This window comes from Paramacrobiotus metropolitanus, unplaced genomic scaffold, assembly GCF_019649055.1.
Source record: "Paramacrobiotus metropolitanus isolate TYO unplaced genomic scaffold, Prichtersi_v1.0 Parri_scaffold0000051, whole genome shotgun sequence".
Lineage (NCBI taxonomy): Eukaryota > Metazoa > Tardigrada > Eutardigrada > Parachela > Macrobiotidae > Paramacrobiotus > Paramacrobiotus metropolitanus.
In genome coordinates, this window is record NW_026570271.1 from 165657 (window position 1) to 186535 (window position 20879).

The 20879-nt window shown below is 42.0% G+C and overlaps 2 protein-coding genes across 2 annotated transcripts; one reads left to right on the forward strand and one right to left on the reverse strand.

Annotated features, from left to right (window-relative positions):
• The first annotated feature begins 6353 nt into the window (after positions 1–6353).
• On the forward strand, positions 6354–13774 carry LOC129592256 (uncharacterized). Its single transcript, XM_055488248.1, has 3 exons — positions 6354–6372; positions 12683–13198; positions 13326–13774. The coding sequence occupies exons 1-3, from the start codon at positions 6354–6356 to the stop codon at positions 13772–13774; spliced, it is 984 nt and encodes a 327-aa protein (XP_055344223.1).
• A 6-nt stretch (positions 13775–13780) lies between these two features.
• On the reverse strand, positions 13781–15154 carry LOC129592257 (uncharacterized). The gene is made up of 3 exons (XM_055488249.1): positions 14875–15154; positions 14467–14776; positions 13781–14226 (listed from the first exon to the last, which is right to left on the reverse strand). The coding sequence occupies exons 1-3, from the start codon at positions 15061–15063 to the stop codon at positions 13781–13783; spliced, it is 945 nt and encodes a 314-aa protein (XP_055344224.1). The 5' UTR covers positions 15064–15154.
• Between the last annotated feature and the right edge of the window lie 5725 nt (positions 15155–20879).

The following is a 20879-nucleotide window of genomic DNA, read 5'->3' on the forward strand; positions in this document are numbered from 1 at the left end:
CATTAACTTTGCGCATAATATATGTTCCTGAGTAGCCGCGATGTAAAAGTTGCAGGACTGCTTTCGCTTGCTCATCGCTAAGGCGGGGCATTCGCGGCAGGATTCGCCGCATTTTTTTCACGGTCGTCCCACCAACCCTGAGCTGCTTCGCAGTCTGTGACGGTCGATTTTTCCCTTTGCGTACAGGCTGCCCGATCTGGTTTTTCGGCGCTTCAGTCGGCTTCATTGGAAGAGCGGAGTTCTCCTCCATACCGAGCAATGTTTTGATTGTATTCACAGGGAGACCCACGCGTTCCGCGATTTGCGGCAGTGCGCATCCACCCTTGTGTAGTTCGCAGATTAGCCGCCCTTTTTCTTTATCCAGTATCTGTGGTATCTTCTTTAGTTGGCAACTTTTATGTTCATCAATAAAAAGTACGGATGCCGGCAATGTGAATGGTTGACCTGTTGCAACAAAAGTCTTTGTGATCAAGAGCTTTATTTTAGGTGACCACTCCGTACACACCCTTTCACACCCTTTCACTCCGTACACAACCTTTTTGAGCACTACCTTTTACTCCGTACCCAACCTTAATCTGCGTGCACTATCATTTATTTTTTTATTTTTTCACATCACAGTTATTTCTGGAACTGCCACTTTTTCGTTAGCAGCAGTTATTGCTGCATATTTCAAAGTATCATCGGCAGTTACAAAATGGAATTCCCGTGAGAAAATAATTCTAGGCGCCCTTGTGCCAGTTTTCCTTCGCAGAGTTTGGAGTTTGGACAGTGGTTTGCTAGTTTGACATAGTGCAATTTTCGTTGTCCGAGCTTGATGTAGTGCAAAAGTATTAGAGAAAATGCTCCAGATTACCATAAGTATACATAACAGATCAAAAAGCTTAAAAGAACTTAATTGCAGTAAACGTTTGATAAAACGTTTACTGATCGTGGATGGGTAGTGTACCGAGTGAATGGTAGTGTCAAAGGTTGTGCACGGAATGAAAGGTAGTGCAAAAGGTTGTGTACGGTGTAAAAGGGTGTGAAAGGGTGTGTACGGAGTGGTCACCTTTATTTTAAGTGTACTCTAATTATTTTTACTGCCCGAGAGGCGCATAGAATCGTTTCGGTACAAATATGTAGAAGTGTGCAATTTTGACTTTTAAGTATAGTATGTATACGAATAAATTCCTTCAATTTGTCGTTCATTCTTGGGGAAACTTGCCGCTTCTCTGCTTATAAGGGAAACTCCGGGACATTATGGAATGGAAGATTTACAAGCGCCCCGTGTAACAGCGTAATGTGCTTTATATTGGAAAGTTTTGAAAATGTTCAAAAATCTGGACTATTGTTGTCTAACAAAAGCAAATTTATCTGAAAGGCGGCCGCTCGAGTTGGCTGCTGTAACAATGCATTTCGTACCGAAGAAAACAGCCAAAAACAATCATTTTGGCTAGGTATGAGTGGCCTTCGCCTTTGGATAACTCTCGCGCTCGTCCAAATAGGCCCATTTAATCTATCAAAATTTTATTAAACGGCTCGTGACAGTTAAGTTCTTATTATTTTGTCTGAATTCATTTCAGAATTTATTTGCTTTTAAATCGTTCAACCATTTTGGTAAAACAATATCAACTGAACCCTCCAAAACTGCACATTTCAACCGTTTCCGGTGGGAGAACAAATGCAAGCCTCCCGGTTGTGGCAGTCTGATTCCGCTTTTCTGTGACATAATATAAATGATTTACATACTATGAATGAAATGGAAGAATACTGCTCAAAAATGTCTTAAATGGTTGTTAGGCCGCTCTGCATTAACTAGGGCGAACTCATTAACTTGGCCGGCGTGGCGAGCAAGAAATTTTCGTGTAGATAACCGATACACCGCTACAGTCTCCTTTTAAAGAAAGCCCGCTTTTATGGTGGTTGCTGGTGGTCCATAATTGGTTCACAATATGTCGCAAGACCGAAAAATTTCGTTCTCGAATATTGTTCAAAATTTGTGGAACCGAGGATATAGTTCCACTGCGGACATCCATGAACAGCTTAAAAAAATTAATGTGCTAGGTATTCACTTAGCGTTGATATGTAATTCGAGTATGAGTAATTTAACGGTAGTTTCTTCCCCGTATAATCCCTTTTGTGACAGACGGTTATTGTATCATAATTATTTGAAGATCTACTGTGCCGTATACCTGATCAAATTTTTATCCACAAAAATTAAAATAATAAAGCAACAGGAGCGCTACAAACAATAACAGCATCGACAAATGTGTTAAGTTATTGTTCCCTTCCAACTGCAGAACAAATCAGACTCCATAAACTAAACTTTTTGATATTATTGACGAAGGATGGAATGTAATAGATAATACATACGAGAGTATGTGGAGCAACCGCTGGAGCGGAGGACAGTATGTCGAACGAAATCGGCAAATTTGTCGAACCCCAACCCCACACCAGGATTTTGCTTTTCGTCTGACAATGTATTACCCAGAAAACGCAGTTTAGGAATGCAGACGTGTGACGTAAGCCCTTTCTGTGCCTAAAGCAAGCGTACTGCTCAGTATAGACAAGGCTTTTCATACCACAATTAACTTTTTATTTCGTATCGGAACAAGAACATAGGAGACAGCTGAAGACGGGTCAACAGCTGATATTATAATTTACGGCCGGTAGAAAATGCGCTGGCCATTACGGTCTGAACAGTCACAAAATTAATGTTACAATCGCTGTCCAGCCACTCTGCCCATTAAATTGGCTTTCCAGGGATGGCAGCCACCAAGCGCCAACTCATAAAAGTTTTATTTGTTATGATTCCACTCTTCCATCGAATGATTGCTTGAGTGATGCAAACTTTAACGCGAGTAAAAATCGCGTTAAAAGTACGAGTACGCTTCTGTTCGTTGATGTTTAGTTATTGTGCAAGAACCATTCCGGGTTGACATCATTCGCGTACAGGTCGGACCCTTGAACTGAATTGATTTTCAAAGGACTTTAGTTGTGTTATTGTGGCAAGAATTGTGCATAATAATATTATCGGAAAATTTGTCAAGCACTTCAGCCACATAACCAGAGAATAATATTGCGAATGTCCGTTATTTTTATTTACAAAATTGCCGATGAAAACAACAACTGCTTGCTGGCTGTTTTTCTACTAAAAGAAAACTGTACAGCGCACCCGCACTGGCAGGCACTGTCTCGCGACTTGTGACCCTGTGCGGCGAGCACTGCGTAACCGATAAATCAACCGTTTTAATAATATTTCCTCAACCATTTATTTCTTCGTTATTTAGTTATTTAACCACGTTGTACCGATCGCCGATCGGTAAGTCCGCGAATATCTGACGTATAACGATAACCTTTAATTTACTAAGTAAGTTAAAAACTATCAGAAAATTAGAAAACTTACCATCGGTGGTCCTTTCTTCGTGGTTACGAGCATACGTGTGATCAAAACCGGGATAAAATGCAAGTCTGTGCTCAGCGCCGAGGTCATTATATTGCACCATAGTGTCCGCGTTGCTCGGCGGACGCTTATCCGGCGCGTTCGCATCTTGGTCGACCAGATCCCCTTTTTTTGGGGTGCTATCGGGAAATACAAGTGAGGCTTGTATGCGGGCGTCAGACAGTCGTGGGCATCCTTGGCGGGTTATCCCCTTCTTTAGCAATAATAAACTAAGGAACCTCTCCGATAGGTTGTACTTATTTCGGATATTCTGCACACTGTAGCCCAATCTGAAGTAGTTCAGTATTTGTTCTTCTCGCTCCGGACTGATAACAGTGTTATCCACTGCGGTAAAACTTCGTCCGGCGTACCCAAGTGCAGCGTTAGCGCCGTCGTATGCTACGTTGACCTCGCGAATAATCTCTGTCATTGGGTAGCCAAGATCGAACAGTTCTATGATTTTTGTTCTTTGATCGTTTGTAACGCCGGCCGTTAGTAGTCCGTGTCTCACGGTTGTTACGCTAGTGTTCAGCTGCTTGGCGATTTGTTCCGGCCTGTACTCTCCTTTACGCGCCAGTTCCATGATCTCGTTTCCGTGTTTTCGGGGCAGCATCATTATCCGAGTATATTCTTCCTAAGCAAGAAAGTTTCGCAGTGCAGACAAAGTGACGCCCACGCGTTCGGCGATCTGCTGCCCGTATAGCCATAAATGCGTAGTTCGCGAATTAGCCGTTCTTTTTCCTCATCCATTTCGTTGTTTGACATCTTTTGCAGCAATCAGTATGAGTATCGCTGCGAATGGTTGAGCTGTTGTAAAATCGCCATTAACAAATCAAAAATGTGGAATTACAACAATATTGCGGAAATAACTGTTACGACTGGAAATGTAATGCCAATATGCACGTTTACCAATGCCGCATTTATTACAGTATGATGCATTATTTTATATTGGTCGCTTGCGTAATGATAACGGTACTATAACCCTGTCGTGTTTACAAAACTTGCTCCAGGTCAGCATTCGCCGGTTGTGCTGCGCTAACTTTAACGAAAACTAAGTGCTGAAACAAACCCTATTCGCAACCAAAAACGAATTTTATGATATCCGTTATGATATCTGATATTTATGATATCTTTTATGATATCCTCTGAACTCTTAATTGGAGCAATCAAATTATTATGTAAGAGGTCAAATTTGCTGTAAATTTAAAGTAGTTATTATGAATTAATTGGCTCTTTGCTGTCGCAATTTTCTCCGACTTTGGTCGTTAAAAAATTTTGCTGTTCGGAAGGTTGTTGCCGTTGTTTTTTCTAGCAAAGGCGCATTGGATCACACTCATCACAGATAAGTTTTGTACGAAACTTTGTAAGCTTTTTACGTAGATTGATTTTGAGACCAGCTAGAGTTATTCTTTCACAATCAGGCCAACCCACCGTCGGGGCGTAATAGTAACGGCGCAGCTCTACGCCTGCGCTAGAATACATCCAGGATATTACTCCTGCCGGCAGCAGGGATTTTGGGGTTCAAAATAGAAAGGGCTCTATGCGATAGGCGTACAGATTACCAACATCAGGTAAACAATTCAATGAACTCTTTCCACATTTAACGGCTAGATTTATGGTCAAATTTTCTCCCGATGCCTCCTCGGATGCTGCAGCACGAAAAATGACTTGGCGGTATTCTGTTCCCGAAGAAGAGTCTTAAAAATCGAAGAAAAATACTGCTCCCGAATCTGTTCCCTTAAGACGACAAGGTTTTCAGCTTGTCTGCGCGTAATGCCTAAATTTAGGTCCATACTCAGCGTAGTACAGATCAAACATGAGAGCAAACTCATTTATTGGCAAGTATTGAATACGAAATGTGAATAAGACATAAATCAGTACATAAATTCACAGCATATCCATAAATTCACAGCATATCCAGAATTACAAAATTATTAACTACTTAGAAGTTTAACATTCGCGACGTAAACACTTACCAGCAATATTTCTTGTGCTTAGGAGTACAATCCCTGTCGTAACATGACGGCCGATATGCAATAATTTCAAGATTTAAACGGATTAATCAGTTTTTCATCCACAGAAAGTCCCGGCGTGATAAATTACCAATATATTACTAAAATTAGCACTTATGCTATTAGAAGAGGGCAAATAAATGGTTAACTTGTAGCGTTCAAAATAATATTTGTGCACCAGACTGTGCAAATCAACTTTTTCGAAAGATTAGTCGATGCAGATTAGCCTGATTAAATTATACAACCCTCCAGGAAAAGTGTATTTGAAGGCCATAGTGGGTTCGTTCCCGGACGATACCCATAAGATCGGAATTTTGACTTTATCTGAGAAAGCCTGATAAAAGAAAATGCTACTGAACTCTTAGCAAGCGCAACCCTTTGCAGCAGCAGGGCAAAACACGGCGCGGTAGGCTGATCGCTATCTTACTGCCTAATTTGAAAAGATTTCCTCCACTAGACCGAACAGGCTCACAACAGAGACGGGTCAACACCGGACCTCTTTCGTACGGCTGAACGGGCTAGTTAACCGGCCGAGTAAATGGAGTGCACAGTCTACTCGATTTAAGCTACCGAGGAATAATCAACGACTTTGCCCGTGTTTGTGCAGCTTTGTTATAATAGAATCCGCTTCAAATTACGTACCAGCCGAGGGATGACAGCAAGCAAACGCTAACCGGCGAAAATTTAAAATTTTGATAATCTGAAATGAGCTTTTGCTGCTATCGGTTGATTACACTTATAAGTTATAACTAACTGATGATATCTTGGTGCCGCAAATAAATCTTTACTCGGGTATTCAAATGATCTGTTATTCTGATATTATTTTGCCTTTGAGCTAGCTGAGCGAGAATTAAGTTAACTGACACCGTTGTATACGTGTACTGTAGACTTTGATAACCCAATAAAATGTAAACTATAGTATGCCCTACTCCAAGATCGGTACGTTGGATACTTCAGTGTGTCATAAAGGCAGCTCGCGAATTTTTGAATTTTTTTAGACAACAGCGCATTCGCAACAATTTTTTATAATTTATTATAAATTCTGCAATAAATTATTTGCAGAGTAAGCCGCCCTTTTGTTACGAAAATCAGAAAAAGCAGATACGACTGTGAAGCATTTGAAAGTTTGCAAACGTATTACACTGTCACACAAAGCGGTTGTAATTTTTTCTAACACCGGAAGTTTTAGATTTTTCTTCATATTAAAGTTTCAGCTTGAAGTTTTCAGTGAAATATAAATCGCGTTATATAGGAAAAGTATTTCCACAAAAGGATAGGATGCATAAATCCCACGTGTGTTACCAGCCTTTGCTTGAGCCGCCTGTGTCTTTAGCATTCAAGTCGGCCGTTTAAAAAAATGTTGTTTCAATTGCCTTTGCCTGTTTATTAACGCTTATTGGTCAAATTATCGTCTACACATTGACGTTTCCAGACTTCGCAAGATTTTTGCTACAACGTCGCACATCGTTGATCAACGCAAGAAAAACCACGGAATCTAGGTCAGAAGAACACTCGAAAACGATGTTTCCGGCGAACGTCTGTTAACGTTGACAGTGCTGACGTCGTCGTCGGCAACAACTACTTCTGCCGTTTTCATTTTTTCTCAGATTAGATCTGAAAGCGATTATATCAGCTTATTTCCAGCTGCTTTGGTGCTTTTGGAATATTACAAGGTTGATAATTGTGGGTCAATCTGACGGAAATTTGCTTAAAGTTTTTTTGTCGCCCCTATAAAATCTGTGTATTTTTAATAAAACACAGTTTTGCTACATAATCTATGTAATCAATCTAGTAAAACATAAGAAGAAAAACATGTAATGTCACCTCGGTTTATTATATAACAAGTGTAATAAAACTAAGAACACAAACGAAAAGGCAAAAAAAGATAAAAAAACCTAAGAAAACACAAGAAAAACAAAAATATAAGGTAAACATAAAAAGACAATAAGATCTGTTTCGAATTTTTCGTTCCAGTAGGTACTTCGTCAGAGCGCTGGTAATCCTTCTTCAAGGCCGACGTTACCAGAGAATACGTGCAAAAAAAAAGCGTTTAGTCGCTAGCTTGTTTTAACGACGTGAGAGAAACGCCGGCACGGCTGATCTCTCATTCTGTGGCTCACGAACAGTAGCCTTTGTTCGTATCATCTATCTCCTTCCGTTGACTGCTTGGAATGTGAAGTTACCCGTTGCAAGCGGAACGCCTGCCTTATTATCTGTATGCAGCGTTCGATTGCTCCATTTACCTGCGTCAGCCAGCCTGGCCAATTCTTCGAAAGCTGTCTGCCTGTTCTCTTTCGCTCAGCGGAGGATGTTGACTGCATTCGCGAAGATGGTTACTGGTTGTGTGCGATCTGTGTCTGGCATTTTGTTTATGTATGCGGGCTGGAATTTAGAAGTTGTTCAGTGATTGTTGAGTGTGTATTTTGCCGTGTTATAACTTATTGAATTTTACTGAATTTACTCGCCATCCCACCCTGACGCTTGCTTCTTCCAAGTATGTCTTCCAAGTATTTTTTTCGTTATGTAGCAAACTCTCTCCGCAGCGCTGTACAAAATTCTGATTAAAGGTCTGACTTCACCCGCGCAGCTCTCTTGCTATGGTACGCGCAGACCGCACCGGAAGGCAGTCTCATCCCTTGGCCACCAGTCAGATGGTGGTCCCAACTCCCTTGGTGGGAGTCACCTGGACACATATCATTTGTCGACCTCCCTGGCCACGCCTCAGGTGTCTGCGATTGCATACAAGCGCATACGCATACATTCCTTCCCGGTGGACATGCATGTTCTGACGATACCACGAGACTCAGCGGCCGAGCTGAGGCTGGCCATTTGTCCCGAACCATTTGTCGGCGTTTCTCGAACAAAGGCGTTAAATAAGATTGCTTACTAAACATTACTTTGGTTACTTCCGCTTTATAAAGAATTGTACGGCCAGCGCGAAGCTTACATGATTAGCAGCCAATGTACCAAACCAAACCTATACCAGAGTTACAGCCAATGTTACGAGTTAGTATAATTGGTGCCGCCATCATTGATAACGAACAAACGGTTACATACAGATAGACAGCAAAAATTACAAATATGTGTCAAGTAATTGTTCCTTTCCAGTTTAAGAACAAATCGTACTACAAAAACTAAACTTTTGATAGTTGACAAAGTAAGGAATTTTGTAGATAATACAGTCATACGAGAGCATGCGAAGCAGCGATTGAAGCCGAGATTACAATTTGAGCAGTTTTGCCGAACTAAAATCCCACATCAGCATTTTGCTTTTCGTCGGAGCACATATTACCCAGAAGACGCAGTTTAAGAATGCTTTCAGTGCCTAAATGCCTAAGTAAGAGTAAATATTGCCACAGTCTACTATAATAGTCCACCTACTCCTGTCAGCCGCTGTATCTGAAACTTGTTCATGTTAAAGGACAAAAATCTCATTAACAAAGACCGCGCTAAATGGGTTGAGCGCTGAGTGAAAATCTTGCCGTTCCTTCTGCACAGGAGAACACTTTCTTTTGCGTCTGACAACAGACAGGCTGGTGTGATTTGTATCTTCTAGTGCAATAACTTCCAGTAGGGAGATAGAGCAAGGACAAACGCTTGCGAATTCCGCATAGGTGTGCAAGACGCATCTTTGTTCCATGCGAATGTGACTGTTATCCCGCAAGGTAAACAAAACCCCATTTACGCGCGCCAGCTTGTTTACATAAGGAATCAAGTTGTTCAGTTTCCTTCGAAGACTAATCTCACTGTAAGCCTATATAACCTTTCACTATGGTATTGCTCAATACAGGCAAGGCTTTTCATGTAATTAGCTTTTCATTATCTAGCTGGACAGGGACACAAGAGACAGCACGAGACGGGACAACAGCTGATATTGTGATTTACGGCCGGTAGACAAAATTCGCTGGCTTTCACGGCTTGAACAGTCACTGTAATTGTTATAATCGCTGTCCAGCCCTTTCGGCTTCCTACTCTAGGGATGGCAGCAACCGAGCGCGACCTCATAAAAATTTATTCTAGTTTCGACCACGCTTTCATCGATTGATTGCTGTGAGCCTGTGAGTGATACAAACTTTAACGCGACAAAAAATTGCTTTAAAGGTAAGTAAGCTTCTGCTCCTTGATGTGCAATTATTGGGCAAGAGCCATTCCGGGCTAATATCAGCGCGTACGGACCAGCCGAAAGCCCTTGAACTGAAATGATTTTCGAAGGACCTTATCAAGATAAAGATCTATATTACAACGGAAAACCCCGTACGATCTGGTCAGAACAAACCAAAAAATTAATCGAAAAACTGATAACGCCATTCGATTTCGCATGTCTGGAAACTGTGTCACTTGCATTTTGTTTTAAAAATTATTCACTTTGGCTCCCGTGCTCGTGCCGGTAAAGCTGAAAGCTCAAGGTGACCTTGAAAATAATTTCCAAGTCCGGTTGCATAGAGAAAAAATCATTAGAATTAAACTGGTACATTTTTAGACCAGCAAATTAAAAACATTTAAACTTTTACTCCTACAAAACTGGAAAAACCAATAATATTAGCAGTAACACAAACGATGCTGCTAGGGGATGGCTTCGTTTCAATAAATCGTTAACAATTTAAAGCGCTCAAAACCATGACTTAAGAATAAGAACGCTCGTTAAAAGCCACTTGAAGGCAGCTGTAAAAGAAACTGACCATCGCAATCGTTCACAACTTCACACGGCCTGAGTGCCTGACCTTTCATTGCAGTCCGAGCAAAACTAAGGACATTTGAGATCTTTATTATTACAAAAAAAGGGATACACGAACGCAGCTGTCCCGTATAGAATCAGCAAAAACCGTTTCCATTGTCTGAGCACAGTGCAGAGCACACAGCCCGCTTGGCGAACGAGTGACCGAAGTACCGCTACTGTCCAGAGCACACAGCCCCCTAGGTGATGGAATGACCGAACTACCACCAGCATCTAATGCAAGCGTTCTTTACGTTGAAATTTTCTACCTCGTAGACTCAGAGTCGGGATGAAAAATTTTACAAAGATTCCCTTCTGAGTCAAAGCATGCATCTGAGTGCAAAAATGCCGTAAATTCACTTATTATCCTATCTAAGTTTTAGCGCTTCTTTCGGACCGTTTTATTTTGCTGAAGGAATAAGATGTTAACTAAACAGCTGATCGAAATCATTTGAATAAACCGGCCGTAGACTGGGGACCACAAGAAACGCGGAGGCGAAGCCGAGGCTGTTTCTTGTATATTGCTATTGTGGCAAGAGTTGCGTGTAATATTTATCGGAAAATTTGTCAGGCACTTCAACTACATAACCGGCAAGTTAATATAAAGCTAATATCTTTTTTACAAAATCGCCTAAGGAAACAACATTTACTTTGCAGGTCATCGCGGATTCATGAAATGTTGATGCAATAAGCATCAACATACTTTGAATTATAAAATCACAAAGCAAGGCAGTTTCAGGAGAAGCGAAAAACAGCATAAGCAGCAAGCGTTTTGCTTTCGGCTGCAGCATTTGGCGAAATCATTCATCTGCCACATTTGAGCGATGCATCTGTTTCAGACATTATCTTTCATAACTGATTATGAAGCGGCGGATTTATGCAAAGTCGTGCCGGAGACGACCACTGTGTATCCGCGTATCCGTACTGCTCGGATGCTGTGCTGTCCGGGATAGGCCAGGTGTCACGTGTGACATATTTTCGTTCACATCTTTTCGGAGAAAATGCCGAAAGGAAAATAAGATCGTGGCAGAAACTTCAGCAATATTTAGCACTCGTGGAAACAGGAATTTCTGCAAAATTATCAGCCATTATAGGTTAACCTATACCAAAGTTTATACCTATACCAAAGTCGAGTACTATTCAGACCGATTTCCAATGAAGCTGTTGCTGCTCTAGCGGAATAAGTGAACCTAACACCATGTGCAAGCGTACCGTCCTTACCATCCGAATCGTGCTATACCAAAGTACCTATACCAAAGTCGAGTACTATTCAGACCGATTTCCAATGAAGCTGTTGCTGCTCTAGCGGAATAAGTGAACCTAACACCATGTGCAAGCGTACCGTCCTTACCATCCGAATCGTGCTATTCTTTGGTCTCATCAGCTGCGGGCGTACTATCTATGGTTTCACAACTTTCACTGCGACGCATTGGCGGAACTGGTTCGGCTGTGGCGTGACGACTGTGCTGATCCACCAAGTTTTCGAGAGTTGCAAGCATAGCCAAAGGTGTTGGTTTGGATGCCGGGAATCGCGGTGGCCAGGGCTAATGTGCGCCATGTGTCTGGATACCCGACAGGGCTGTGTCTGGACCGCTTGTTCCGCTTGGTGTTCCAGACGGCCTTCCGGCCCAAGTGTGCTCCTGAGAGTGATGCTGCATGTTGCCGCGTGACCTCGGATTTTCTGTTTTCTTGAAGTTTTCTTAGGTTGTGGCAACTAAAATTTGTGCTTTTTGATGTTGTTGTTTCTTAGGTTTTCGTTGTGGCAACGAAATATTTTGATTATTGTGTTGTTTCTTAGGTTTCCGTTGTGGCAATTAAATGTCTAGTTTCTTATGCTGTTTCTTGAGATTTCGTTGTGACCACTACATGTTTTGTTGCTTAGGTGGTGTCTCTGGAGTTTTCGTTGTGGCAACTAAATTTCTTGTTTTCCTGTGTTTTCTTATGTTTTCATTGCGGCAACTAAATTTCTTGTTTTCCTGTGTTTTCTTATGTTTTCATTGCGGCAACTAAATTTCTTGTTTTCCTGTGTTTTCTTATGTTTTCATTGCGGCAACTAAATTTCTTGTTTTCCTGTGTTTTCTTATGTTTTCATTGCGGCAACTAAATTTTTTGTTTGTTAATGTTTCTTATGTTTTCGTTGTGGCCACTAAATGTTTTGACTGCTTTATTGTATTTTTTTCTCTTACAAGTCAGATTATTATCGCCCCACAGGCCCGGTAGACGGTAGCGATATACGGTCGATGCCGACCGCACCGGAAGCGCACCGGCTCACATCCTGTGTGATCGCAGCCGGGATAACACGATGTACGGTGAACGACTATGCAGTATATGCACTGATTAATCCATTTTTATGTTTAGAAAAAACGAAATCAGTTTTCAACATTACCGTTTTATTTTACAGAATTTCCGATAGCTAAAATGCGGTGGTTTATAATTGCGAATCTGTTGAGAACTGGTAGAATAGATAAAAAACGATTTACGGCCTTGAGACTGCTGAAGAAAAGACAGGATGCGGCTCGATATCGTGAAACTCAGGAAGTGTGGCTGAGCAGCCATTTGATCTTGATCGCTTTTCTGATGTTGACTGCTGGAGAATGTTTCGCGTTAGAAAAGATGATATTGATAGACTGCGAGTTGCCCTGCGTATTCCGGAATCAGTTCGAACTTCAGAACGGGATAGGTGTACGGGAACGGAAGCGCTCTGTATCGTATTACGACGAATGTCGTACCCAAATCGATGGTGTGATCTGCGAGCCATCTTTGGCCGATCTCATGGTTCTTTGATGAGGATTTTTTATCACACTCTGGAAACAATAGACGCACACTGGTCGCATTTACTTCGTGACCTTGAGCAGCGCTGGTTAACGGAAGGAGACTTCGACGAATTTTCGCGCGTCATCACAGCGAAGGGTGGTGTTTATCCTGGTGTGATTGGATTTATAGATGGAACTGCACGAGAAATATGTCGGCCTAAAAGATATCAGCGGATTATGTACAGCGGTCACAAAAGATTTCACTGCACCAAGTGGCAGTCTGTTCTCTTTCCAAACGGTAAGCTAAAATAAGCATTTGCGCCATATTTTGCTACGCACGTGTGCATTGCGTAGTAAATCTCTGAGCTATTCTGCTATGTTCGGAATTTATTCACTGATGTTGTGATATCTTGTGCCTTTTGTAGGAATGATTGGTAACCTTTATGGTGGAAAAGAAGGATCGATGCACGACAGCAGGCTCTTTGCAGAAAGTAATTTCCTACAGCAGTTCAGAGACAAGCAGGCTAACTTTCAACAGAAATATTACGTCTACGGAGATTCTGGTTACGGCCGCAAAGATCTGTTAATTAAGCCATTTTCCCAAGTAGAGGCAGCCAGTAATCCCCTGAAAGAAGCTCTCAACGAGGCCATGTCGACAGTAAGAGAATCTGTTGAGTGGGGCTTCAAGGAAGTCGTCAAAGAATTCGCATTTGTTGATTTTAAAAAGCAGATGAAGATATTTGAGAAACCTGTTAATAAGATATTCAGAATCGCTGTGCTACTGACAAACTGCAGAAACTGTTTGTATCCAAATCAGGCTAGCCAGTATTTTAATTTAGAACCGCCATTCATTGAAGAGTATTTGCGAGATTAAAAAAGTCTACAAGCCATAATATTTTTCCTGAATTTTTTCGTTCTCAATTTTTTTCAGTTCGACTTGAAGACGTAATTTTTCCACTTCCAGTTCCTTTAAGCGCACTTCCTTAGCGTCTTCTGCCAATTTCATTTTTGCGGCCATTTCTTCTGCGGCTTTTGATTTTTCAAACTCCAGGCGCTTATTGTCTGACTCCTTAAAGTAGTCCAGCCACTTCTCCTCAGCATCAACATTCTGGACTTTTGCCGCATTTGAGCGCGACGTGCGGAGCTTTTTCTCCAGCGCTTTTTTGGGAGATCCAACAAACTTAAATTTTCGCGGTGAAATTTTCATTCGCTTAGACGAATGTTTTTGGACCTCTCGAGACTTCAGTTCTTCGACCCAATCCTGCTCGTCACAGCCCGTCTCCTTCATCCATTCCTCCTTATTTAAAGCGAGCGAGGAAGCCGCTGCTATTAAAATTTACAAAAAAGCTAATTTATTAATGAATAAACACTTTAAATAACTCGAATTTTAGACATTTCAAGTGCATTACTTTTAATAGCTGCAGCACATTTGTTATGCAGAAATAAATTATGATTGTTGTGCTTCGCCTGAACTAATAAAATGCAGTTTATTAATAGATTAATTAATACAAGATTTTATTCTCATTTTAATTCTCAGTCAACGGTTTTATGGTCTTTTACACGTACAAATTGCCAAATTCAGATGGTCTTCCTCGTCGTTCGGAATTTTGCGGCCGCGTTCGCCAGCAGTCTTCATAATTTTTGAGATTTCTTGGCGTTCTTTCTGTGCCTGAGTTGCTGCGCGTTTCTTCTCCGCCTCCGCATCCTCCGATCCCTTTATAAGTTCACATATCTCGGTGAGGAGCATTTCCATGCGTCCATATTGCTCTTCGGTACCACTGCGGCTTTTGTTTCGCAGATCTTCTGCCTTGAACCAGGCGACCAAGTTCGTTAGCCGATCCTTCGCAGCTCTTTCCGTCACAGGTTTCACAAAAATCTAAGAAATGCAGTTCTGGATCAGTAATCACAAAAGCACGGAAATTACTTGCGTTTTTTAAAAATACATACTTGTTGGTAACAAAGCTTGATTTTTACCTTAGTGTCATCCAGAGCTCTTACGATATCTTTCCAAGCAGCACCTTTGTTATCCGCGACGTAGGGATTGTAATGCTTGACGAGGTCCAGGAGAACGAGATCAGATGTGGCGTTAAATCGACATTTTAGCTTTCGAACATTAGGAATATCAACGCCTGCTTCAGACGTTTGTGGTGTCGGAGACTCCATTTCCAGTAACGAAAAGAACGTGACTACACTTACAGTATACTTCAAAAAACCTCACAAATCTCCTAAAGAAATCAAAAAACTTTAATTTTTAATTTCCTTTTTTCTTGCTGGGTGTTGTTTCGTAATCAGCAAAAAGCATAAAGAGATACGAACAACCAATCAGAATTCTGGAAATTCATTCGATCGAGCGGAACTGATATCCAAGTACATGCCACAGGTGGCGGTTGCTATTTCGCAGAAGGCAACGGTACGCCCACAGCAGAATAACGATAGGACAATTACTTACCGTCACACTTATCGTATGACGGTCCGGTAAGGGTACTCCGTTGTGACGTTTAGGAGCCTACCGTATATCGCACCGTATATCGTAGGCCTTTTCTAACGAGCGATAATAATCTATTAATGTCTAAATGCGGTACAGTATAAGCGTACCGCCGGGTAGCACCTGTGGCACCTTTCGTAACCAAAGAAAAAACCCAAAGTAATTCAAGCTGTAATAATTATTGTACTTCGCAGGGGGAGTTTTCCCCTCATACATAAGCGAAACCTTGTTTTCCCCCGCACGGCTGCCTCTTAGTCGCTTGCATGAAGCCGCTCAAAGCTGGCTACAGTGTAAACCCGGTTTCTGAATTCTGAACAACTCAGCATATCAAATTGCGCAACTGCACAAGAGTGCGGAGAGATAACGGCTGCGCAGCGCACGCGCTGATTGTAATTATTATCGGTACTTCTATACGACTAAGCGGCGGAAGTGCGGGGAAAGCAAAGTTTCCCTTAATGTATGAGGGGAAAACAAGAGGTCCTATGCGAAGCACTAATTGCAGCAGACACCCTATGGTGATGCATGGGCTTGCATGAATGTAGATCGTTTGTTAGGCTTCGCCGTTTGCTTTGGTTTCTACCATGTGACTATCAGTGTCTTATGTGAAAGGAACTGTGCGAAATTGCAGTGATGTGCGATGTCGACAGAAATATATCGTCCGTGTTGTCGCACCCTTGACTGCAGGAAAAAGCGCGTGATCGTTTGAAAATGCCCAAATCTCTCAAAAAAAACACAGAAAAAAGGCTCAAAAACGCCAGCTTCTTTTCGTTTTCGTATAAAATTCGTCGGTGCGACAACAAGCGCCTGGATTGCGCTCAGTTTCGGCTAGGAGTGCACCATTTTCCCGTTTTCTTCCTCCGGGAGGGCGCCCACGCCACCTCGCAGCGCAATACTGATGTCTATTGTCTATCGGTGTGGACAGTGCGATTGCCTAGCGAAAATTACAGTTCTGCCGGAGTCAGTAGCAATATGCGTCAAGAAACAAATACCGTATGAAGTCTACAGCAACACAAAAGCGATATTACCTGTGAAACAAAACATCCCATATATATGGACAGCGCTGACGCTTGTCCGCCCAGCCTGGCTGTGACGTGGCAGGACTCAGTTCGGGAGTATCACACGGCGGAAGTCCTGGGCCGGACACAAGGATACTGTGGGCCATCTCCGTTGTTAGCCCCATTGCCTTAGCCAAATCGGCCAAGCGATAATTTTCACCAAAGAAATCATCATAGAGATTCCGTTCCGGCTCATAATGTCTGCTGGCCTCTACAAAGTAATTTTGTCTGATACTGAAAATTGCGCAGCATACAGAAGATTTGAGAAGTGTAAAATGCGAATACCAGCGTATGTACAATCAGTCATGTTAGTGAAAACTGGAATGTAGTTTGTACTAGTAAGTACTAATATGTTCTGCAATAACCAGTAAGCCGAATTTATCCACATGGCAGTGAGTGGTTTTAGAACATTCAAGCTTTATTCAAAATTTTAGAACACTGAAGTATATAGAATTTAGGTACCGTTTCCTTTCACCATACATGATCGATTCGATATATCTGTACTGTATTTTCGTACAGAGATTGCTTATGCGAGTAACATAACGCAAAAACCGAGTTTCAGAATGAATAAGCCGGTTTCAATCATGTGACCGAAGCGGCGCCGCATGTGCCATTAAAGTTCTGTACAGCTGGGGTGTTGGCGGTCCGGCGGAAGCGGAGCAATGTCCTTTTTATATGTCAGCAGTTTTTATTTAAAAACGTGCATTACCATACAAAAACCTCCGCACCAATATTAATTTATTTTATCAGTAATATAAGAACAGGTGGATAGTGCACCTACCAGAACGGTGTATTCCCAAATTCTGGTCCATGACAGAGTCGCACTGCGAGATGGCAATCGAAGCGTTTGTAGCTGCACCTCCTTCGGTGTTACTTGCAGTTAAATTAACATTTTCTGTTAAATTTTGGTCGTAGCCATTGGTGGAAGAATGATCAGAACCGGAGCGAGAGGAATACGTGCGTGAACTGCCTGGACCTCTCCTTCGCATGGACTTTAAGCGAGCCGACCGGCGGCAGCCGGCACTGCTGTCATCCTTCTTTTCTTGCGATGACTCAGCCACCTGATTTTCCTCCACACTGACAGGCCTGAGCATGGAGAAAAGGGCAGGCTCCTCTTTACATTGCATCATGTCTTCTTTCTCTTCCTCACTAACGGGACGATGGTCCAGCGCGGCGAAACGGCAACCAGCGTGACGAATCACAGCGTCCACGGCGTTACCTGGTATGTTAACCTTGCGCATAATCTTTGTTCGTGAGTACCCACGACAGAACAGCTGAAATACGGTTATTCTTTGTTTGTCAGTAAGGTCGATCATCCGCTGCAACAGCTTCACAGTCGTTTGTTTAACATTGTACTGCTTCGCGATTTGGGCTATACTGTAATTTCTTTGGCTTGCTGGATGTTCGATCGATTTTTTCTGCCGTTTAGTCCACGTTGCTGGTCGTCGGTGGATTTTTCCTACTAAGAGAAAATTTTATCTCAACGATTTTGTAACTTTTTATTTACCATTCGTTCAATAACCATGTTGTGCCGGTCGGTATGTCCGCAAATAACTGACGTATTACAATAACCTTTCATTTTTTAAGTAGGTTAGAAACTATCAGACAAATAGAAAAATTACCATCGGTGGATCTTTCTTCGTGCTTACTTGCATACGTGTGATCAAAACCAGGATGAAACGCAAGTCTATGCTCAGCGCCAAGGTCACTATGTTGCACTTCACTGTCCGCGTTGCTCGGCGGACGCTCATCCAGCGCGTTCGCTTCTTGGTCGGCCAGCTTCACTTTTTGTGAGGCCCTTTCGCGTAATACAATCTGTGCTTGTATGCAAGGGTCATACAGTCGTGAGCATCCTTGGCGGGTTATCCCATTCTTCAGCAATAATAAACTAAGGAACCTTTCCGATAGATTATACTTATTTTGGATATTCCGCAGACCGTAGCCCAATCTGAAGCAGTTCATTATGTTTTTCTCTCGCTCCGGACTGATAGCAGTGTAATCCACTGCGGTAAAACTTCGTCCGGCGTACTCAAGTGCAGCGTTAGCGGCATCGACTGCTACGTTAACCTCGCGAATAATCTCTGTCATTGGGTAGCCGAGATCGAACAGTTCTATGATTTTTGTTCTTTGTTCGTTTGTAACGCCGGCCATTAGTAGTGCGTGTCTCACGGTTGTTACGCTAATGCTGAGCTGCTTGGCGATTTGTTCTGGCCTCTACTCTCGTTAGCGCGCCAGTTCCATGATCTCGTTTTCGTGTTTTTGGGGTAGCATCATTATCCGAGCATATTCTTCCTTAGCAAGAAAGTTTTGCAGTGCATACAGTACAAACTGACGCCCACGCGTTCCGCTGTCTGCTTCCGTGTGTAACCATGACTGCATAGCCCGCGAATTAGCCGTTCTTTTTCCTCATCCATTTCGTTGTTTGACAACTTTAGCAATCAGTACAAGTATCGCTGCAAATGGTTGTCCTGTTATGCAAACATTATTAGCAAATCGAAAATATGGGACTACAACAATATTACGGAAATAACTGTTACGGCTGGAAATGTTCCGCTACTTTGCACGCAGCACGTTTAATAATACCGCATTGATAACGTATTTTCTAATGGACGCCTGCGTCAAGCTAACAGCAGCATAACTCTGTCTTGTTTACAAAACTGGATCCAGGTTCAGCTTTCGCCGGTTATGCTGCGCGAACTTAAAAAAATAATTACTGAAATAAACCATATTCGCAACCGAAACAGAATATTATGATTTCCATTTTCTCAGAAAACTTAATTGGAGATGATTTTTGTGTACGAGTTTAAATTTTCACGTTACAGTAAATTATAGTTATTGTGAATTAATAGGCTCTTCGCTGCCGCCATTTTTTCCGAACCCGATCATTTAAAATTCTTGTAGGAGGGCGGTTATAGACGCTCTTGTTTTCTACCGAAGGTGAATTCGATCACAGATAAGTTTTGCACAAATCCTTAGAAACGTTTTACAAATTTACGTGGATTTAGCGACAACTGCATTTAAGGCACATAGTAATTATACCCGAAGGCCAAAAGCGGACAATAGTAATATTATTCGTAAAAAAATTAATGTTTAGTCTCAGTGCGACGGTGCGATGCCTCTTTACAGCAGGCAGTTGAGGATGCACTGAACCTCAGCTAGGTCCTGGCTAGGATACACCCAGGATATTCTTGCCGCTGTGCCGACAGCATAGACGTTGGGGTCAAGATCGTAGGTCCATGCGTTAAAAAATTACAGCATACAGATTACAGGTTAAGAAATTACAAATACCAGGCGAATAATTTAATAAACTGTTTTCACATTTAACGGCCAGATTTTATGGGCTAATTTAAATCCAAGACAAATGCTGTTACCGAAGGTTCGGCCTTCAGATAACAAGGCTCGTAATTTGCCTGCATCATGCTGCATGTGATGCCATAAATAGGTCCACACCGGAAGTAGTTCAAGTATCATTATAGAAACTTGTTTGTTGTCGTGTATTATATGCGAATCGTGAATAAGACATAAAACAGTATCCAAAAATTTACAGCAGATCCACACATATGAAACTAAAAAAAGTATTTCAACATTTGCGACGTAAAAACTTACCAGGAATATTTACTTCGTGTGCAAATGAGTAATTTACGTCACATGTGTAGTCCCTGTCGTAACACGACGGCCGATAAACAAGATTTAAGTAATTTCAAGATTTAAATGGCTTAATTAATTTTTCATCCATAGGAAGTCCGACGTGATAAGTTAGCGCCGTATCACTAAAATTAGCACTGAAATTAGCACTGAAATTAGCACTAAAATTAGCACTGGAATTAGCACTGGAATTAGCATTAAGCCTTTCCAAAAGATTAGCCAACGCGGATTAAGTTATATTTGTACAACCACCCCGGAAAAGGTGCAATAAAGGCCATAATGGGTTTGCTACCGGACGATACCCAAAAATCCGAATTTCGACTAACAAAACAAAAGAAAACAAAAGAAAATCCTATTGAGATTTGAGGTTAGTAAGCGCGACCCTTTGCAGCAGCAGGGCGAAATCACGGCGCCGTAGACTGCTATCATACGGTCTAATTTGAATAAATTTCCTCCACCATGCCGAGTAGGCTCACAACAGAGACGGGTCAACAGCTGACCTCTTTCTTACGGCTAGTTACCCGGCCGAGTTAATGGAGTACGCAGCGGTTTACTCGGGAAATAACCAATTACTCTGCCCATGCGTGAGCAGCTTTGTTATAATAGAATCCCTTGTCTTGTAATTACCAGCCAAGGGATCACAGCCCGCAAACGTTAACAAGCAAAAATGTAGAATTTGTTAATTATAATAACACTTTGCTGCTACCGACTGACTACGTTTGTAACTGATGCAGATCTTGTTCGACAAACAAATCCTTATTCAGGTGTCAACACGCCCTGTTATTCAGGTATTA

What these genes read in the sequence shown, in the direction of transcription:
- LOC129592256 (XM_055488248.1), top strand. An exon ending in GTCTGTTCTCTTTCCAAACG is followed by an intron (nt 13,199 to 13,325) that starts GTAAGCTAAAAT and finishes TGCCTTTTGTAG; the next exon opens with GAATGATTGGTAACCTTTAT.
- LOC129592257 (XM_055488249.1), bottom strand. Translation starts at nt 15,063, where the DNA reads ATGGAGTCTCCGACACCACAAACGTCTGAAGCAGGCGTTGATATTCCT. An exon ending in GAGCTCTGGATGACACTAAG is followed by an intron (nt 14,777 to 14,874) that starts GTAAAAATCAAG and finishes TGCATTTCTTAG; the next exon opens with ATTTTTGTGAAACCTGTGAC. An exon ending in CCATCTGAATTTGGCAATTT is followed by an intron (nt 14,227 to 14,466) that starts GTACGTGTAAAA and finishes AAATTTTAATAG; the next exon opens with CAGCGGCTTCCTCGCTCGCT.